The sequence below is a fragment of the Melanostigma gelatinosum genome (assembly GCF_949748355.1).
Source record: "Melanostigma gelatinosum genome assembly, chromosome: 8".
Classification (NCBI taxonomy): Eukaryota; Metazoa; Chordata; class Actinopteri; order Perciformes; family Zoarcidae; genus Melanostigma; species Melanostigma gelatinosum.
Window position 1 is genome coordinate 16,815,629 of NC_136641.1, and position 20,225 is coordinate 16,835,853.

At 41.4% G+C, this 20,225-nt stretch overlaps 2 protein-coding genes across 2 annotated transcripts in view; one reads left to right on the plus strand and one right to left on the minus strand.

The window, feature by feature from the left end:
- Positions 1 to 20,225, plus strand: part of cacna2d3a (calcium channel, voltage-dependent, alpha 2/delta subunit 3a) — a 105,431-nt gene that overhangs the window by 69,546 nt on the left and 15,660 nt on the right. Inside the window, exons 17-29 of the mRNA XM_079273539.1 lie at positions 1,009 to 1,092; positions 1,188 to 1,259; positions 1,938 to 1,999; positions 2,139 to 2,206; positions 3,375 to 3,420; positions 3,885 to 3,982; positions 4,102 to 4,195; positions 4,425 to 4,520; positions 4,703 to 4,824; positions 5,615 to 5,692; positions 18,849 to 18,910; positions 19,375 to 19,419; positions 19,513 to 19,575. Of these exons, the coding sequence (XP_079129665.1) occupies positions 1,009 to 1,092; positions 1,188 to 1,259; positions 1,938 to 1,999; positions 2,139 to 2,206; positions 3,375 to 3,420; positions 3,885 to 3,982; positions 4,102 to 4,195; positions 4,425 to 4,520; positions 4,703 to 4,824; positions 5,615 to 5,692; positions 18,849 to 18,910; positions 19,375 to 19,419; positions 19,513 to 19,575 (990 nt within the window). The remainder of the gene's footprint in view (positions 1 to 1,008; positions 1,093 to 1,187; positions 1,260 to 1,937; positions 2,000 to 2,138; positions 2,207 to 3,374; positions 3,421 to 3,884; positions 3,983 to 4,101; positions 4,196 to 4,424; positions 4,521 to 4,702; positions 4,825 to 5,614; positions 5,693 to 18,848; positions 18,911 to 19,374; positions 19,420 to 19,512; positions 19,576 to 20,225) is intronic.
- lrtm1 (leucine rich repeats and transmembrane domains 1) lies at positions 6,940 to 14,882 on the minus strand. Its single transcript, XM_079273540.1, has 4 exons — positions 14,495 to 14,882; positions 12,564 to 12,948; positions 12,230 to 12,435; positions 6,940 to 10,869 (listed from the first exon to the last, which is right to left on the minus strand). The coding sequence occupies exons 1-4, from the start codon at positions 14,529 to 14,531 to the stop codon at positions 10,352 to 10,354; spliced, it is 1,146 nt and encodes a 381-aa protein (XP_079129666.1). The 5' UTR covers positions 14,532 to 14,882; the 3' UTR covers positions 6,940 to 10,351.

Genomic DNA, 20,225 nt, shown 5'->3' on the forward strand with positions numbered 1-20,225 from the left:
GTGAGGAGAAGGGAAGAGGACAGAACAGACAGTGAGACAGACAGACAAACAGATGGTTTAATTGCAGTCTGATTAAAGACGTTAATAAACAGCGTTTAACAACTAATGAGGGGTGGGAGTCTGTCCTCACTGACAGATGAATGAAGAGGGGGAGTCGCACATAAGTGCGCACATATAGTACACGCTAATACACCCAATACTCTGGCCTCCAGTGACTATTTAATGTCCATATCAAACAGGGTGAGTCAGGTAGCCAGAGAGGGGATGACCGTTGTTTTTGGTTTAAATTTGGCTTGATATGAAGAAGACAAGTCGTCCTTGCAGGTGCTGTGCTTCAATAACCAGTCGCTTAAATGAATATTTTGACATTTCAGGTAATACACATATTCTGGTTCTTTGCCAAGGGTTAGATGAGACGATCACATTTGTCTGTTCAGTATGAAGCTACCACCAAGAGACAATTAACCTTGCGTAGCCTCACAGTGATGACACCACTCTAGGGTTGCACACTGCGGTATTCAAATTGGCTGTTATCGTACATTTGCTTACCTACGGTATTGAACGAAATGAATTGACTCCCTGTAAAACTACAACTTGTTTTTTTTTGTGCTTTCAATGTGCAGATAGTGTGGACTTTTTCTGTAATGTTGAACAGAGCCAGGTTAATTGTTTCCCCTTGCTTCCAATCTTTGTGCTAAGCTAAACTAAACTGTCCCCTGTCCTGACAGAAAATACATCATTTATGTACATTATCATTTATTTGTTATTATGCTTTTGTCTTGTTTATCTTATTGTAATTCTACTGGGTTTTAAACAAAACAAACTAATTGAGAATGTTGGGCTCATAGAAATTGGGATTATAATGACGAGTTTAATACGTTTAAAAAATATATAGATGAATTGATAGTGAAGAAAATGAAACATTAGTTGCAGCTGTAGTATGGTGCAGTATAGAGTATAGTATCTGTCTGTGCATGCATGCATGTTCACATGGGCCTGTGTGTTCAGTATGGAGATGGCAAGAAGCGAAAGAAGCCAAACTACAGCAGTGTGGATCTGTCTGAGGTGGAATGGGAGGATAAGGATGACACGGTGAGACTCTTGTAAAGCTGCATGAAGCATCATAACAGTACCTTTCTCAGTGTAAATCTGATGTGTCAGATTTGGTATGTTCTTTGTGCCGCTAGCTGAGGAATGCCATGGTCAACAGGAAGACAGGGACCTTCTCCATGGAGGTGAAGAAGAGTGTTGACAAAGGGGTGAGGAATCCATAATTCACACAAACAAGCACTTTCCTGATGGTTCCAAAGGGCGAGCCAGTGAAAATACTCAGCAGGGAGAATCCACTCTGCCAGGGGGTTGTCACACTTGGCACAGTGATGTACAGGATTGACTTAGGGATTTTGTTTCCGATTTTGTTTGCTCTGCAGCATGGGTGTGTTTCTGTCTATGAGTGTGAGCCCGTTATCTCCACCAAGCACATGCTGCTGAGTACTGGAGAGACAGCAGCCCAATGATTCTCTTTTACTACTTTCCTATCTGAGAGAGAGAGAGAGTGAGAGAGAGAGAGAGAGAGAGAGAGAGAGAGAGAGAGAGGCAGTCAGGTGTGTGTGTGTGCACACTTTGCATTTTCAAAGCTTAGTAAAGAGCATTATACATCAGCCTGATTATTAAGCATTCAATATGTTAATACAGACACACACACACACACTCTCAAATGTACACAGATGCATATTCACAAACCGTATCCAACTACTCACACACTGCAAAAACACACATCCATCTGCAATGTAGCAGGTCCTGTGACAACCACAGCATGTATTCCCTGCACCACTAGATGGAGCCAGACTGCAGGGAATCACATCAGATAACTGCCATCGCACTGCCTACTGTTTACTGCAGCGTAAAATAAAATGTTTTCATCTCTTTTATTTCAGAAACGTGTACTAGTGTTGCATAATGATTACTACTACACAGACATCAAGGGGACTCCTTTCAGGTAAGAAAACTGGAGAGATTTCTGTGAACAGTGAACGGAGTTTAGAACAACTTCAGAGTTTAGAAATACTGAATGTCTTTGCACAAAAAATAACTGGTGAGTTGTCATTTGAGAAAGAAATGTTGTCATTTGTTTTTAGTCTAGGGATAGCTCTTTCCAGAGGCCATGGAAAGTATTTTTTCAGAGGGAATGTCACAGTAGAGGAAGGTAGGAAATCCTCCCTTTTTATGTTATCTGCATTATTGACTTCTAGTCATTTGTTTCCTGGATCGTTTGTGGTCTATTATGCTCTACCCCCCCCCCCCCCCCCCATTACAAGTAAAAATCCTATACTTTCAGAATTTTACTGTTATTTATATATGTATATTATTTTACTATTAGTATTATCAACATACTGTACTCGTTCGAGCCTTTTATACAGGGGAAAAGAGAAATATTTGTTTTATATAATTTACATTTTATATATTTAAAATTTTCTAAAGATAAGCAGCTTTATAATTGTGTCACAGAAAGCCTAATTGGGGTCAATAATGACTGCAGTCAGCTCTGGCTTCTGATTGCCTAAAATGTGTAATATGTTGTCTGCGCTTGTCGGTTCATTTAATTAAAACTATAACGCCTTGAGAGGACCAGTTCATTTGTAAGGCTTATAGTGTTACATTTTTTATTATGTTACCATGTTTACATTTTTCATTTCTTAATTTTACGTTTTTTCAGTTACAGATTAAAAAAAAACTGTACTGAGGAGTTTTTTTAAAGCACTCATCAACTATATGCACTTACTATATGCTTAAGTGGGCATTTTCACAAAGTGGATGGATCCACTTTAACATCACTAAAGTATTGCAAATAAAAATGTGTTACGTTAGTAAGAAAGTAGCATAATCACTCACACTCACTCACACACACAAACACACAAACCTACACACACACATTCAATATTAATGGAGTGATAATAAACTTGAAAGCCGCGATTGGAAGTTAAATATTTCTTTCTTGGCTCATTAGGAGTGTCCATGTCTTCACAGTGCATATGTGTGCCCTAGCCTACGTGTACCTCAGTGTGTATTTTCATCTCCAGCCTCATGTTAATATTCATGTAGAGTGTGTCCGTGTCTGTGTCTATGTATGTGTGCTTTTCTAAACATGTCCATCATGCAGAGCGCTCTGAGCATGACTTGGCTCTTCCTGATCTAATCAGACCTATCACATCCATTCAAAAAACACATTTCTCAACCCTGGTGTGTGTGTTTAAGAGTGTGTGTGCATTTTAAGTGTCTATGCCTACCACTATTATTATGAGTTTATATTGAGTGCTTTTGCTTCTCAAGTTATATATGAGATATGAGATGTATAGTTCTTGTTTTTTTCCCAGGACTTCATGACTTGGAGCATCCTGATGTAGCGCTGGCAGATGAATGGTGAGAGTTTGTCAGCGATGCTGTAGGTTTCTGTTCTGACAATATAATCCACATCCCTTATTCAAGGCACACTGTGATTGGACTATATCCTAAAAATACTCTGTACTTGTAAAAATCAAAAAAATCTACAACCTAACTGCAATATAATACTAATATAACAGCTTTGTAATCTGCAGGACTTTGATTTGATGGCTTGTGTCACTTGTTGAATTGTGGTTACCAGGATTGGGAACCAACATCTAAATAAATTACTGTAAACGCTTTTCAAACTAATGCTTGTAAATGGGAAAACCTTCTTTGTTTATACTCCACATTGTATTCATCATAGTTGCCTTGCAATGCAAAAGTAACTGAAAGCAACTGGACTTTATGTCCGATCTATATCTAAAAGCTGTTGTCAATTACGTCTGTGTTGCATGTTATTATAACCAACGTCCTTATTGTCCATTCTTGTTATACTGTAGGACGTACTGCAACACAGATGAGCACCCAGAGCACCGCCACTTGTCCCAGATAGAGGCAATCAAACTCTACCTCAGTGGACACGAACCCCACCTACAATGTCAGTTAAACTCTTCTACAAATCCTCCATTCCTCTCTCTGCTCATATAATTCAGTATATTTCATGTATTATGGCTGGTTGGTGAATATATATACATTAGTATATATTTGTTTTGTTAGGTGATAAGGAGCTGATTCAGGAGGTTCTCTTTGACGTGGTGGTGACTGCCCCTTTGGAGGCCTACTGGACGAGCCTCGTGCTCAATAAGTCTGAGTGTGTGACCCATTCTACTCTTTCTTTTCCATGTTCTTATCTAACACGGAAAAGGTTTCTGCATAAACTCAACACAAACTGAATCCTGGAGTAAAATACCTCCCTTTACTCTACAGAAAACCAAAACATCTAAGGCTCTTGTAAAAGCCTCCTTTTTGTTTTATTGTTGCTGATAGCAAATTATGATTGTGCACAAATGCAGGTTACTGTATGTAGTTGTTCTACACAGGAACTCTGATAAAGGGGTGGAGATAGCCTACCTGGGCTCAAGAACAGGCCTGTCCAGAATTAACCTGTTTGTGGTGCCCGACGAGCTTACGAACCAGTAAGTATGCTGAGTGTACATATTCAGTCTGCAGTATATGTATGAATGCACATGTATACACATGCCTTGCAGTGCATGTGTTGATTGTCTCTTTGTTTATGATTCCAATCAATAGATATATAGTGCTTTGGGTTTATACATCCTCTGTATCTTCAACAACTTTGTTTCCTGTCTGCTTCAAGAGACTTTCTGACAGCTGAAGACAAAGAGGGGGTGTTCAACGCCGATCACTTTCCCCTGTGGTACAAGAGAGCAGCAGAACAAGTTCCTGGTACCTTTGTCTACTCTCTACCTTTCAACTCAGGTCAGTCAATTCTCCCCATGAAGTCAAGTGTTTTTGGGCTTGGTCAGTTATTACTTTTAAATTATTTTCCGTTCTACACAGTCACCATTATTAGTGTGCGATAATGAAACTGATGTCACTCTGAGACTGGCACCACCATAGTAGCCACACTCACATTTGGCCAAATGCACAATTAAAATGATGATTTTCACATGATTTAGAAAGACCTTTTTCAAATGTCCTTCGTCCCCGCTTTTCCTCTTTCACCCATATTTGGTTGTTTTCTCTCGCCATGCATATCTAACTCTCCTTCCTCCCTTATTAATTCTGGGCTGTGTTCTTGTGGACAGCACTGATTGCTGTGGGTTGAAATAAGATACGTTAGGAGGAGGTTCAGCCCTTTCCATTGTGACTTGGCCAGAACGCACATATAGACACACACTTACCAAAAAAAACACACACGAGCACCTCACGCAGTTGCAGTTTTAACTACGTCTCTACGAAATGGTTTCCTTTCCAAAGGGAGAATGTGTTCTCATCTGTCCTCAGCCTCAGGCTTTCCATTAGTGCAAGCTAATACAAGTGATCTGAAAGCCTCTTATTTACTTGCCGGACTTGCCTTGGATGCACTCTTCCTCTCAGAACCGTGGCAGTTAGCTGTAGCCATGAAATAGTACTCTGTGGTATTCATGTTCTGTTTCTCTCTCTAATTACCCTGTGGTCAGTTTCAAACTAATACGGAATGATGATATGTGATGTGAACTCTGTCTGTGTGCCTGTGCTTGTATGTGCTTTTATGTGTGTGGCTTAGGATCAGAAAACAAGAGTGTTGTATTGGCCAGCACCGCCATTCAGCTTCTGGATGAGAGGAAATCACCCATAGCTGCGGGTAAGTGGGGACTCAAGTGGCTCTTTCTCTCTCACACACACACTTCTACATTGACAGAGGCTGCAATATTCTCTTCTTACACTGCTGTGTGGGCTTTGTTTTCCCGCTCTACAGTTGTCTAACCCTACTTATTTTCCTCTGTTTGAGTTGAAACACTCACTGCCCACATTTACTGACTGTGCTGCTTTTTTTGTCCATGCGCTTGCCCCTGCATGAACGTATGCTCAGAAGAAGGCGAGAGTGCAACATGGCACAGCCGTTTGAATCGGAGAGTATTTATGCTTACATATGTTAATAGAGGCCAGTTTCATAAACGCCTTTTGTGCATTTTTCCCGTTTGCTTGTTTAAGGCATATTGTGGCCTTGAGGATTTCTTTGTGGCCTGCCTCGTCTCACGTCCTGGTGAAGCCTCACAATGTCACGCCCATGAATGCAACTTTGTGCAATCAGCAAGTTGATGGTATGAAGAGCAGCCCTTGTTCTGTTTGCCATTCAACTTAGTTACAGAGTAAAGAAACTGCTGATTAAATGGAAGAAATGGAGAAATTTGGGTTAGGATAGAGATTGTAAAACAGTAGTTGTGGTATTATCTCTAGGAAAGTTGTGATATGTTCATTGATGTCATATCACAATATGATAGTCATCGTTTTGTGTATTACCGTATGTAACACGAGTTACAATATTGTAACCCGTGTTCTATAAGCATAGGCGGAGCCTTCGACTGGACTTTATGGGTAATATTCTCCTCCAATCATAAACACGCATTGTCCACTGAAAATTTGCAGGACATGCCTACCCGATAACATGCGGACCCCACAGTATATAAGGCAACACACAATACTATCTCACTCATCCTACTCACTCTTTAATGAAGCGTCAGGGACCCATTGGTAGAGGAGTTCGACTGTGCTCATAAAACTAGGGTTACGTAACTCACACAGGCTCCGCCCTCTACTGGACTCACGGGTACAGTGGGTAAAGCCTGACGAATGCACACCCTTCCGTGACATAGATTCAACCCAACCACACTGATCCTAACCGGCTAGAGGTTAGTTGCCACAGCCCACCTACTTCTTTATAACCTAGGTCGCCACAGCAGAGCATTAGGGGGCCCCTGCCAACCCAGGTAGTACGCAACTGAACTGGGTTAAAGTAGTAGAAGGCGGAGCCTGTGTGAGTTAGAACTAATGCAATACTTTTACTGCAGTACTGTACAGTACAGAGGTGGATGACAAGTTAGAAACTATTTTAGATATAATAAGTAAGTAAGTAATTAATATGAAGAAAGTTGGAAGCTCCTTGTTTGCAAACTCAACACAATTATGTTTGAAGTAAGGTGACTCCAACTTTCTCTGTTTACCCTCTGCATGCCTTTTGGAAATCCTGTTTTCCCGCTTTATTTTACATTGATAGCTTCAGAAACCCAGTAGAAATATCTTGAAGGTGTGAGTTGTTCTATTGAAATACAAAGTACAGTATGTGAAGTATTGCAATCCTTTCCACAGCCCAACATGTGCCAAAGAACAATATGGAGCACAGATTTTGCCTCATATATAAGCATCTTCTTACAATTCATTTTTTTTAAGTTCACCTGTCAACAGATGAGGGCCAGTAATGCCAGTCGGGGAATCACAGAAAATATCTGGTCAGAGGAAGGAAAAACTGGAGAAAGCAGAAAGTGGAACATTTTTTGGAAATGCAGTGATAAAATAAGAGAAGAAATGAAATAGCAGAGAAAGAGAAAATTATTTCATGGTGCCTGAATGCGTTGACATGAAAGCAGTGCATTGTGGGTACCCTTGGCCTGGGGGAAACCACTGGAGCAGAAGGACAGAGATGGGAGAATCTGTGCAGTGCCACAATGCACACACACACACACACACACATAGAGGATGCATCAGATTTCTTGCAGAGCAATGCGCATTCAGCCCACAGTTTACACCTGCCCACGGTATTATTTGACACTGCTGACTTGGTCTCTGTTGTTTTAAGATAATATCATTTTCTAAAATGCTGTTTAGCAGCAATCCAAAATGACTAATCAGTAACAAGGTTTCATGATAATCCTGTTTTTACATTGGGTGCTGATGTACAGTAATGACGATCATGCTTGTCAGATTGGGGGATGTCTGTAAGGATGATTTTATATAAGAGAGTCAGATGGGAGGAGAGATGTAGGCTGGAATGCAAATTTAGCGTGGGCCAGTTCGGGCCAGTTTTCACTGCCCCGTGTGCTCCACTGAGCTGTGGACTTGTGAATACGCTGTACACTAACTGAAAAGGACAGGCTGATGACATCACACACCATTGGCCCTGCAGAGATCACTTGAGTCACAATGTTACCGTGTTCGTACATACACGCGTGTGTATTCCAACGTGTGTGTGTGTGTGTGTGTGTGTGTGTGTGTGTGTGTGTGTGCGTGCGTGCGTGTGTTTGTGGTCACATCCTGAGCCACGTGCAGCGAGTCTGCTGCCGTAATATACAGAGCCACAAAACTCAGGTCAGGCGTTAAGACCAAAGCCATCTGTGTACATTCATGTGCCTCCACACCACACTCAGTAAGCTTACATTCATGCTGATGGCAAATTATCGATATATGGATAACTAGACACGTCACAAGCAGCTTTTTCCCAGAGAACCAGTGAACTCCATCAGAAAAGACATCATGAAACTTCATTAATCAAAAAACTAAAATAATTACAATTTGACGTTTCCAACAACATATTAACCTGAGAGGGGCAAAAACACCATGCAATGTCTACGAATTTCAAGATTGCCTGTTTTATTTTTTAAACAATTGAACTATTGGTGAAACAAAGAGGAATACGCTTAAACAGCAGAATACACTCCAAAGTGGACCTCTCTTTTTTTAAATACCCCTCTTTTAACCTCCATCCTATCAACATATTTAAAATAGAAGGACTATAAAACTGGGGTCCCTGATGACCTCAAAAGTAAAATACTGTAAGATACAAACATCTGAGCAAAATACAAACGTATTCATCCCAAAACCATAATTAGTTATGTAATTAATGGCATCTGAAGAAAAATAAATGTTATTATTTTAGAAAAGTTGCAAATAATTAGCATATTATGTAAAAAATATAGAGCAAATGAGGAAATATGTGTCTGGCTGCATCTGTGTCTATTTAATAATGGTCATGTCATTACCCTGATTTAAAATTATTATTTAAAATCACTTATTAAAACAGAAACAGAAAAACAATGATATGAAGTCATCAAGAATAAATTGATCGACAAAGTCATGACAAATTGGAATGACAGAGCAAAGCACATACGAGTTATAAAATCAGTATACCTCCGGGGTCTGCTGGGGCCGCAGTTAGGATGAAGGATTTAAGATACTTTCTCCAAATAATTATGCATGCCTTCTTAAATTAGTTGCCAGTAGACGTATAGTAATCAGGTAAAATATTTCCCTTTATTTTATGAAATGCATTTTGAATGACATGACTACCATTATGTAATCAGCATTAACTCACAAACAAAACTCGACTGATCTCAAAAACTGTAGATCTAAATGTTTGTGTGTGTGGGTGTGACTTTGTGCAGCAGGATGATAATTCAAACTCATAAAGTTATTTTTTTTTTTTAACAACAAGGCTGAGTCCAGGTTTTGTTGTTGTTTTCATTTTACTTTGTTTCATTATTGCTTCAATGAATTTCCCATCTTCACTTCAGTTGTCAGAAAAATATCCTTTAAGAAAACATATATCCTTCTCAAAACTATATCACGTTATTAGGCACAGACTCTTAAATTCTTTGTAAATTTGTGCATACAGTAAACATCTCCACACCCACACTCAAGCACAAATGAAATACTGACACAAACACTCTCATTTTTGTTCTCATACGCTCACGTCAATGATATTAACAGCAGAACTTAACTGACAGCAGCTGCCTACTATGAGTTACCTCAAAATCAGACTCAAAAGTATGAACAGCAACCAAAAGACAACTAATTCTGAAATCCATTTTTAAATACTAGAGCTTTGCTATTATACCTACAAGTACACAATTATAAATATATAGCAATTTGTTCTGTGATATGCATTTCTCATAAAAATTGGAAATTGATTTCTTTTGGATTCTTTGGCCTGCCCCACGAACCCGCATACAGTAGAAGGTACTCTTCTCATCAGTGCATAGTCAAATACTTGTGGAGTTTAGCTACAAATTTAGAAAGTGCACAATATATCGCCATTTCCTCCGGGACCGAGTTCGTGCAAGGCGTACACTATAAAACGCAGATCGGCAGAGATCTTTTCCAGACGTGGTTTGTGTGCGAGTAATTGCAGAATTGCGGCAGTGTATGGTTGATTGCGTGCAGCGTAATGTCTCAGGGAGACATCGATTATTGTTTCAATGTATGTTTTAAATCTCCTTTACTTTTGCCTTTATGCTTTCAATGGTTTCATGTGAAGCACTTTGAATTACCTTGTTGTTGAAATGTGCTTTACAAATAAACTTGCCTTGCCTTGCCTTACCTTACCCAAGTCTCAGAAAGGAGGTGAACATACGCACCATCCAACACATAAAGAATCACTCACTCTTCTTTTTTTTCACACATGCACATGGCAGATTAGGTTAAAGGGTTGAGGCCCAGGTTTTAGGTCCAGGGTTCATGTTATCATCTCTTAGGCGATAGCATTCTCCAGTAATTCCTTCTCGTCTGCTTTGACATGGTCTGCCCCCTGTGCTGCTGCCAACTCCTCGTTCTTCTTAAGCTCCCGCTGATATTTGGCCATGATAGCGGCGTAAGCGCAGCCGTACACTGCTGCAGCCAGCATCATCAGAAACACAATCCCACACACTACGCCGGTGATGATTACTGTGGCAATTGCATGGCGCAAGTTGACAGGCCGGTGCCTCTGCTTAGGTTCACACTCTGGCAAACCCCCTCCTCCTCCTCCTGCACCACCGAAACCCTCCCCCATTGCCATGGGGACATGGATAGCGTGGCTAGAGGGATGAGCATGGTTGCCATGGGTGTGGCCACGCAGTAGCCTCTCATTCTCCAAGTGGTGTATGTTCGCAAACAGGTAATGGTAGCTTGTGGCCATGCAGGAGTGGAAGAGCTGGTAAGGTACTTTCTGCAGGTCCTTGTCCTTCATTTCTTCTGGCTGGGAGCAAAGCACCTCATCCACCACTCCACCTTGGGATCAGAGTTAAATAGTTAGATCAGAGAGGGCCGGCAATAGACGGACTGAGGGGCAGGAAGGAATAGTGGGGCATGCATCAGACTGGGTGGTGTGTATTATAAGTATATTACCTTCTGTCAATTGCCCATTTCCTTTCTGGCAGCTTACTACAGAGGAGGCCGCAATTGTTTGCAGCTGAGCCTTAACCAGCCCCGTTACTCGAGATATTTATTAGTGTAGGGTGTAATGGCGTACTTTAAAGGACTGTATTAGCAAGTGTGATTTGATTTACACCTCAACCACTGCAGCTCAATGAATCAAGTCTGTTAAAAAAAGTGAAATCGTTAAGTCTTTATCAGCTTCCCACTGTTTGTATCTTAAATCGCTCTGATTATTCATCTGTCTCGGCTTTCATGCTCTGTCACACCCTTCCTTTCTGCCTGCCTGATTAACCGCTGGCTCTCTAATAAGCACACATCCTTGTATCTGGGTCCATTGTTTTGGTTTGCAGTAATTAGAATTTTCAGCCTCGAAGACGAAAGCTGTCTGACGGAAGCAACTTCAAGCGAGTGTAGCTTTCACTGCACAGTGGTTATATGGTTATCTAATGCACGCTGGGGTTGTTCTAGCATGGAAAATAATGTCGTTGCCAATTTAACTCTTAATACAACTCTATATCTGGCTGCAGACATCACCACCATAGTTATAAAAGCTGCTGCATATGCCTAACATTGCAACATTATTCGTTTTGCTTCATGGTACTTTTTATTTAGCTTTAAGGTCAGGCTTTGTTCGTGAAGACAGTCACAATTATAATTTTACTGTAAATGTTATAAGTCGTCACCATACATTATCTAATGCGGCTCATACATGCATGTGGTCACCTCCCAAAACACAGCCCTCATCAGATGTTAATAATAGTTTAAAAGCCAAAACAATAGTACACGATAGTATAAAAGCCTAAACACCTGACATTCCTTCCTCAGCTTCACACCAAACAGCATGACACACGCACTCATTCCAGCATCTAAAATGTCTGGACAGACCTAAAGCATGTTCTTATTAACTCCACTATGTAAATCTCTCCAAGCACAAAATATATAAACATTACATTCATCTGGGGTCAGTCAATCTATTTTACCTATTTATCGCTAAAAAAAAGGCTCTTCTCTCATTGTGTATTGTTCATGTTAATTTCAGAGTCCAGCGATTTCTAATCTAATAGTTTCACGCTACTTGTGTTTAAAGTCAGTCAATAATGTAACATTACGATCATTTAATCGAATGCCCAGCAGGAAAGGCATTGAGATAAATGAAAGTCTGAAATGTTAAAGACATTGCTCCAGCCTTTACCTGGAGCTTCTGTGGTCTAACCTTTAAAGAGGTAGGTCTCCAGCCAGAGTTTGAGGCCTATGAGCTGGCAGTCGCACCTCCACGGGTTACTTCGTAGTGTGAGGCTGCCCAGGTGGGTCAGGGCCTCCAACAGGGAGCGGTCCAATCGTGTTAGCCTGTTGTGTGCTAGCCCCAGGTGGCTTAGGTTCCTCAAACTGTCGCCTATGGCTCCAGGCAAACCCCACAGGCTGCAGGTAGGGGCATGGCAAGGAAACAACATAAGATACATTGAGAAATGTGCCATCAATTTTACAGTGTGCATTGTTTGAGACAGGACAAATAACAAAATTCTATCTGTTCGGTTTTGTTGCTTAACCTGTTGTGTGAGAGGTCAAGGTGCGAAAGCGAGCGGATAGGCCCAAGCAACCGCTTGTCAAGCTCTCTCAGGCTGTTGTAGGCCAGACTGAGGCGCTGTAGAGTTCTGAGACCAAGCAGGGCAGTCGGTGAAACAGATGTTATAGAGTTATTAGATAGATCGAGAATGCGGACAAGTGGTATTTCTCGGAAAGCCATTGATCCCAGCCCCCTGATACGGTTATCTTGGAGATACAGTTCTTGGGTGTCTGGATGCAGTCGTCGGGGGATGTCATATAGGCCTCGACCCCGGCAGTCTACTACCTTGGTGTTGCTGTTGCAGTTACACTCCTTTGGACAGGCATGTGACAAAGAGAGTAGGGATAGGAGGGCACACACCAGTACCACTGTGGAGACAGGAGGACATACTATTAGATTAAATATCTAAACGTATGCTTGTGTAGTTGTGTAGGGTGTCTAAAGATGTGATCTCTTTCAGCAATACCCTAGACTACTATTTGATAATTGTATACATTCACACCACAGTCTTCAATTGCCATAATGACCATCTTCACTGAAGTAGATAAAGGCCTTTGTCACAGAAAATAAACATTTAAGTGCACACAAATGCATTTGAAAATATAGTCTTTAGAAAAGAATGCAGTCGTTTAGCTTTTGCCCAGATAGTACTGTTCTTTGTCTAATAAACAAGAAAGTAAACTTATTACTGATATGCCAACTCCCACTTGCCGCCCTCCCCTAGACAGAGGCCCTTAGTGACTTCACCTAAGACTCATAACCCCTCACCCACACTGCACCCACACATAAATCCATATGCAGCAGATACTGGGTGTCTGATTCCCTTAGAGATGACTTCACATGTCCATTCCTTCTGGAGCATTACAGCAGTATTTATAGCATTGGCTGGGCTAGCTCGGGGCTCAGTGAAATGAAGCTCAAACCCAAGCCTGGGAATGAAGCTGGCTCACAAGTTATACTCATAAATCCGGAACAGCTTGATTAGCTGCACAGCAAAATGTAATTGTTTAAATTCTGTGGCCACACAACACTCTGCTACACACACAACTGCTGTTATGCAGCACTATCACTTGAAAAATACTCAAGCATCCCTTCCACGGATCCCCCAGTCTTTGAATCTACCCTATTGTAACATAGTTCGGTAATTAGAGTGACAGTGTCCCATTTACAAGCATGTAATCATCTTGTCTTTGCCTGGCTGGTGAACATCATGCAGTTGATTTTCATTTACAGACTTAGAAATACCCAGGCGCTCCCAGCTCTAATCTCAGGTGTTAGTTTGGTACAGCGGCTCTTGGCAGTGTTGCTCTTATGATAATGTGTCGCTTGCATCAACAAAAACAATCAGAAAATGGCTGGGTTGAGGATTTAGTGAGCTGTCGTGCGAAATTAGAGTGTGTGTGTGTGTGTGTGTGTGTGTATGCAATAATGCATTCAATCACATGTGCTTGCACACGTGTGCACTTACTCATGAACAAACTCATATACATACAATGCATGAACACACATAAACAGCATCAGCTCAGTGGAGCATTGTAACAGCAGCTCTGGAATCAGGTCAACAGAATGGCTCTTTGCTCTGATGTGTCCCTCCAGCCCATAGTGCACACAGAAAAGCTTGTAACGACATGCGCACACAGCAAGTACTGCTTTAGATGATAATGTACAACGATAACCATAAAAGTGTGAATGTAGTGCTGACATCTATGCATTTAACTGTTTTATTTCACGAACTGTGGTGAGCAAGGAGCAGTCCATGCTTCATTACCACTCAGTTATACAACAGTTTACACAACATACTAGATTTAGCAGTTGAAAGTAGCCCACCTAGCCATGCACATGTACAATACAAACACACACGAACATACACAAATGCATTCATTTTGATATTCTTCCCAGTGGTGCAGCTCCTACCTCTCATATCTGCCAGTCGTTCTTGGGCCGCTTGCATTCGATCTTCTTTTAGCTCCCTTTTTGGATTCTAGTGACTGTCATTGGTTGATGATCCATTAGCCGTCAGTAGTAGGTTGAGAGTAGCTGTCCTGACTCTCATCTCTGTGGGCTGATATGGTCAATCTGTAGGAAATAGAGAGGCCGTGATCAGTAGCAGAAACCTGTGTTGCCCTCAGGATCCCCAACGCTGCCTGCACGGCCATGAAACCCCATCAGAGCAGGCAGATCAGAGCACAGAGCTTACTGCCAGCCAGTCTGGGAATCACTGGAGTTAGGGAGCTCTCTCTCTCGCGCTCTCTCTCTCCCTCTCGCTCTCTCTCTCTCTCTCCCTCTCGCTCGCTCTCTCTCTCGCTCTCTCTCTCTCTCTCGCTCTTGTTTCTATTTTCCCTCGTCTCTTGTTGCTTGATTTTATTTTATTTCTGCTCCTCTGGGATCCATTGGGAAATGTGACGGGGTGTCATCTCCCAGTGGACAGCTGGGAGTTGACACAGCTTCTTAAATCACTGCTCAAACACGTACGCTGACATTCGCGTCGCCTCCTAATGCTCTGGCAAGACTTGAACAAGACAGAATTAGAACTGGATTGTGTTGTGTCAAATACACAAATACTCAAAACACTCCAAGACCCAGTGAACACATTCGGAGGAAACCCATTGTTGTGGAATGCTCTGATGATATTATGCATGAGCTGTGGGCTGAAGGGCTGGCAGAACACACCCCCAGCACAGCAACACAGAATGCACGAATGCACACATACGCATGCACACACGCACACAGCAGGATATTAAGCTGTTGCAGTTGTTGCAGGGGTTTTTTATGCATGTAAATAAATGGATTGACTGTTAAGCTTATATGACCTCATGGGTCGCTTGAAGGAGAAGCAAAAAAAAATGAGAAAGAAGGAGACAGGAAGAGATTGATGATCAAATCATTTTTAATGATGAATGTGATTAAGCTTACTGTCTGACCTTGCCCTGTCTAGTGTTTGCCCTCCTGTCCATCCAAATGTATATCCCTTCCTCTGCTGAAGTGCATGACAGTTATTTTAATTCTGTCATATTCAGTAAATTGTGAAGTCAATATGTGTCACACACTTGTACTTATCGTTGATTGTGGTAAATGTGTAAGAAATCAGCCTTGAGCAACTCATGCACACGTGAAGATACTTTTTAAAAAACAATCGATGCCAAATGTAGTATTGATGTCATGCGCACACACACACGCACGCACACGCACGCACACGCACGCACACTTGCATCCACATGCACACTTGAGTGGTCATGTGCACCTGCATAGGCAAATACATCCTCAAATGTGTGATGACACCTTTGCTAAAAGCCCATATTGTTGATGTGTACAGACTGCAACGTCTAAAAACGTTAAGCATCAAAGAGAAACAAAACATGCCCTTCGATTCCTGCTCTTTGCCATCAATTATCACTATGTGCATCTCATGTGATGCATTAAATGCGTGTGGCATCAAAGCCTGAAGGGCAACCTACAAAGATGGTTTACATGATTTTAATGAACCTTTCTATTGGATCTTATGGTTCGTTCAGAGGGCTATTTGAAATTGGTCCAACACAGATACATTTTTTTCAAATGTTTTTCAAATAGAATCTTTTATTTGGATTTTGCAACAACGATTAGTCTCAATTTTGCCTCAACAAAAACACACCAGATGGAGAAGTCATTGGAGCGTAAGTCTTGTAGACTGCTGGCATCCTTAACAACAGCTTCCTGTTCTGCGCATCCTCTGAATGTTGCTCAGCGTCTTGACATGATCCGCCCCTGCGCTGTGTTGCTGTGGAATGCAACACCAAATTTGCAAATCCCTACATCTCTCAGACAGCTCTGTGTGATTGCGAGACTTGAATGTGGGTTTATGCTTGTCCTAAAGGTGCCGTCACTGGGATGTGAACATACACTACACTCTCAAAAAGAACAGAAACACCTATGCTTGTCCTTTCCACAGCACGTACATGAGCACAAGCATCCACATACTCGAATGCAGCCTTGTGCTGTGTACCTTTATGCAATCCTTATTAGAATCCCAAAAATCTGTAGGATATAAACTGGTTGTCATCTCTCCCTGCCTGGAATTGCACTGATAGGATAATGGTGATGGGGTGGATTTAGCGTCTCTTCATCTTTGGACTCATAAACCCAGCTCAGGGCATAAATACCCCCAAGTTCTTAAATCATGCTGAGGGAAATTTAATTTTACCCCATAGTACAGAAAATATCTGAGCATTAGTGAGACGGATTTGGGCTTTTCTCTTTTTGCTCTGAGCCGACTTCCAGGTAGCAGCCGACATTAATGCACTTTTAACCTCTAATACACTTGTACATAGTAAACTCCTGTACTGCTCGTATTGGTATTATGGTTCCATGAAATATTTTTCTTGCTGAACAGATCCTAGAATATAGATGTATTCATTTTACAATTTCATAGAAGTTGACTATTATATTACATCTTTGAATTATTTGAAGATGTTTGAAAATCCACAGAATCCACAGAATATGTTTCCGACACCTTCTTCCACCTCCTTATCTTTTTTTCCTTCTCAGTCACTACTTTGTTTTTTCAGCTTTTAGAGTAGATGATCCTGTATCTTCTAGTGGCTTTATGATCTACTGTAGGTTCTCCCATGGTTTAATACCATGTGTGTTTCCATTGCTGTTGCCCAGCATCTTAATTTAGCCTCTCCTCCTGGGTTTTCCATGTGGGTGCAGAAATGGTGGGCTGCTGAAAGGATCTGGCAAAGCTTATGACGAGATAATCTGCACCTGTTCCTCTGGGCAAGGGCTAAAACAGGCCACAGCAGCACCCCACTGCACACTGAACTTGAGACAATCACACAATTGCACAAGCACACTAAAAGAAGTGCAAACCATTTATCACTGAAAATTCTCTCTTCACGTGTTGGAATTTATTGAAGCATTTTTTTTCAAGCTTTAAGTGAGGATGTTCATGTTTATATGGATCCTATCTACATTCACTGTGTCGATATGTGTGTTGAGACTTCACCATGTGGTTGAAACACATGACATGGCCAACATGGCATTTCAACAGCGTCATTTGGGTTAGACGTCAAAATCTCACCAATGTGCTAGATTTGGGTTAAACCACATCACTGGCATCTCACTGGATGAGGGCCATAGGCACCAGGTGGGAGCCCTGTGATACAGCCATGACGTCACTGTGTCTATAAACATCAGCGCTACCTACAGCTCTGTGCCATCCCACACGGTTCGATTCGTATGTAAGGGGACGGCTTTTAAGAAAACCCTAGGAATAGTTCTACATTCGCTGGTCGAAATCCCGAAGTAGTAGCGGATAACTTATCCTGTACTCCGCCACATTTAACCTGCAAAATGAAGATTCACAGAATCCCTGTGTTCTTCAGAGGAAAGGAAGGATGCATGCGTTAAAACAGACAGAGAGTCAATACAGGTATATTCAGACAGACAGTATGAGAAAAATAATGTGTTTTTTGAAGCATGTTAAAGCATGTTTGAAGGATGTTCGAGTAGAAACCCAAAATATGAAAAGTATGAACCTGAAAATGAGCATGATATGTCCCCTTAAAATCGATTCCAATGCCACATTCTTGACCATTGAGTTAACTACCTGTGACTGCTCTGCATTTGGATAAATTGTGCTCCTGGAAAGACTTACAGACCCTAAACGCTTGGCCAACCCCCACCGAGTGAAAGCTAGGGTCCTCTGAGTCGTAGTAGCAGGGGGTAAAGGGAGACGAGGGAAGTTAAAGCCTGCGGTGAATGTGTCAATCTTTTCCTCAGCCACCTTTGCAAAAGCTGACGTATTTTTTTCCAGGCAAGGAATTCGAGTCAGATCTGTGCATTTAGGGACCTGCTGGGATGAGGCTTATGGAAGTAAGAGCAGCTCTGTATACCAACTCTGGAAACTCGATGGATTGCATGTGGTCACAGTGAGAGGTCTGGTTTAGAATTGTGTGAAACTGCATTTTTAGTGTGGTTCAACGATCGGCGCACACGTGTGCAGATATTACAGTATTCTAAACAAACACACACAAATATAAACTGACACATGTATGATGCAGTGTATAGTCACCGTTTTGGCCTATGCGGTCCTGCAGGGGTTCACTGTCTGTGCATGTTTTCCCTCGTATGGGGTTAATGAAAGATTCACTTTGACTCTGTGCTTATATTAATAATATCTCTCTTGCCTGTAGGATTACTTCTGTTTTGATGAAGATCACAGTGAACTTGCACTTGAACACACATGTCCAGTCGCTACGTCTCTGTGACTGTGTCGTCTCTCTTTCAGCTGTGGGCATCCAGATGAAACTGGAGTTCTTTCAGAAGAAATTCTGGACAGCCAGCAGACAGGTACACATGCATAAACACACATCCTGCATGCTCACATGTTCACATGTATACCACAAACACACCGATTCTAACTTGGCCAACTGCACTGCCTAATGAAAGTAATTTAAAGACACATAAAAAATAAACAAAACAAAAGTCAAGTCTATTTGGGGAAAAAAAAGTATTTGCTTTTTAATAAAACGCCCTTTTGTTTTATGCTATTTCATACTTCAATAATAACTTGACATGTCCCCACATGTTATAAATATTTCATGATTCAAGAACCCACGAATGCTGATGGATTGCTTGGTTGAACTTTTAACATTTAAAGGTCATCAGCCTGTTTCATTCCATTCATTTATTCAAAAACGACTTTGGAAGGCAGTAAAGGTTTTCAGCTGACAAAAGAATGAATCTGTAAACAGCCTAAATATTTGGTGTGACACCCAGATACACAATGCAGATGTATTGTTTTTATCGTACAGTGTGCAGCATTAGATGGGAAATGCTCCATAAGCTGTGATGATGAGGTTGGTCAGCCTTCCTTTTCTCCATCAACCATACATTATTCTGTCACTTTTACTTCTTACAAATGCTTGAACACTTTGTTTTATATTTAACAGAACATTAACTGCTACCTCATTGACAACAACGGCTTTGTTCTGGTAGCGGAGGACTATACTCTGGTAAGACACTGACATACAAAGAGACACATACACATATAGAGCCAGATCATGCAAGATTCATGTTAAAGATTGCAGAACAATCATAGCTAATTTCCTGCCAGCAAAAAAACAAGGGACATTTCGATGATATTTCAATTTAAGAGGAGCTATTAGCGCAATAGCTTGTTCTGACAGTAGGCTGTAAACACAATTGGGTTTGTGCCAAATGAGAGTCTATAATTTATTTGAAGTCAGATTACATCAGAGTGGACTGAGTCAGTGCATATCTACTGTACCTCTTGCATTTGTTTTCCTATTATAATTCAAATATTTTCCCTGCATCACAGTCATGTTGTTGCCTCGACTGCTCTCAAGGAGACATGGTGCTGCCCTAGCATATACCCTCTGCTGAGATGTCCCCAGACATGCTGTCACTCTGGCTTTGTCTCATCCGGAAGCCAGTCCGCTGGCTGTCGCTGCCCTTCTTCTGCTTGTTCTTTTCTGTTACTTACTTGCTTACTTTATTTGATCTTAATTCAGAGGTGACGGAGCGTTTTGGGTTCCTCTTGTCAAGTTGTTTCATCTAGTTGTTGTTATGTAAAGATCACCGACCATCAAGGTGACAGTAATGTGATACATTAAAGTCGTCAGTAGGTCCGGGTGCGCTGGAG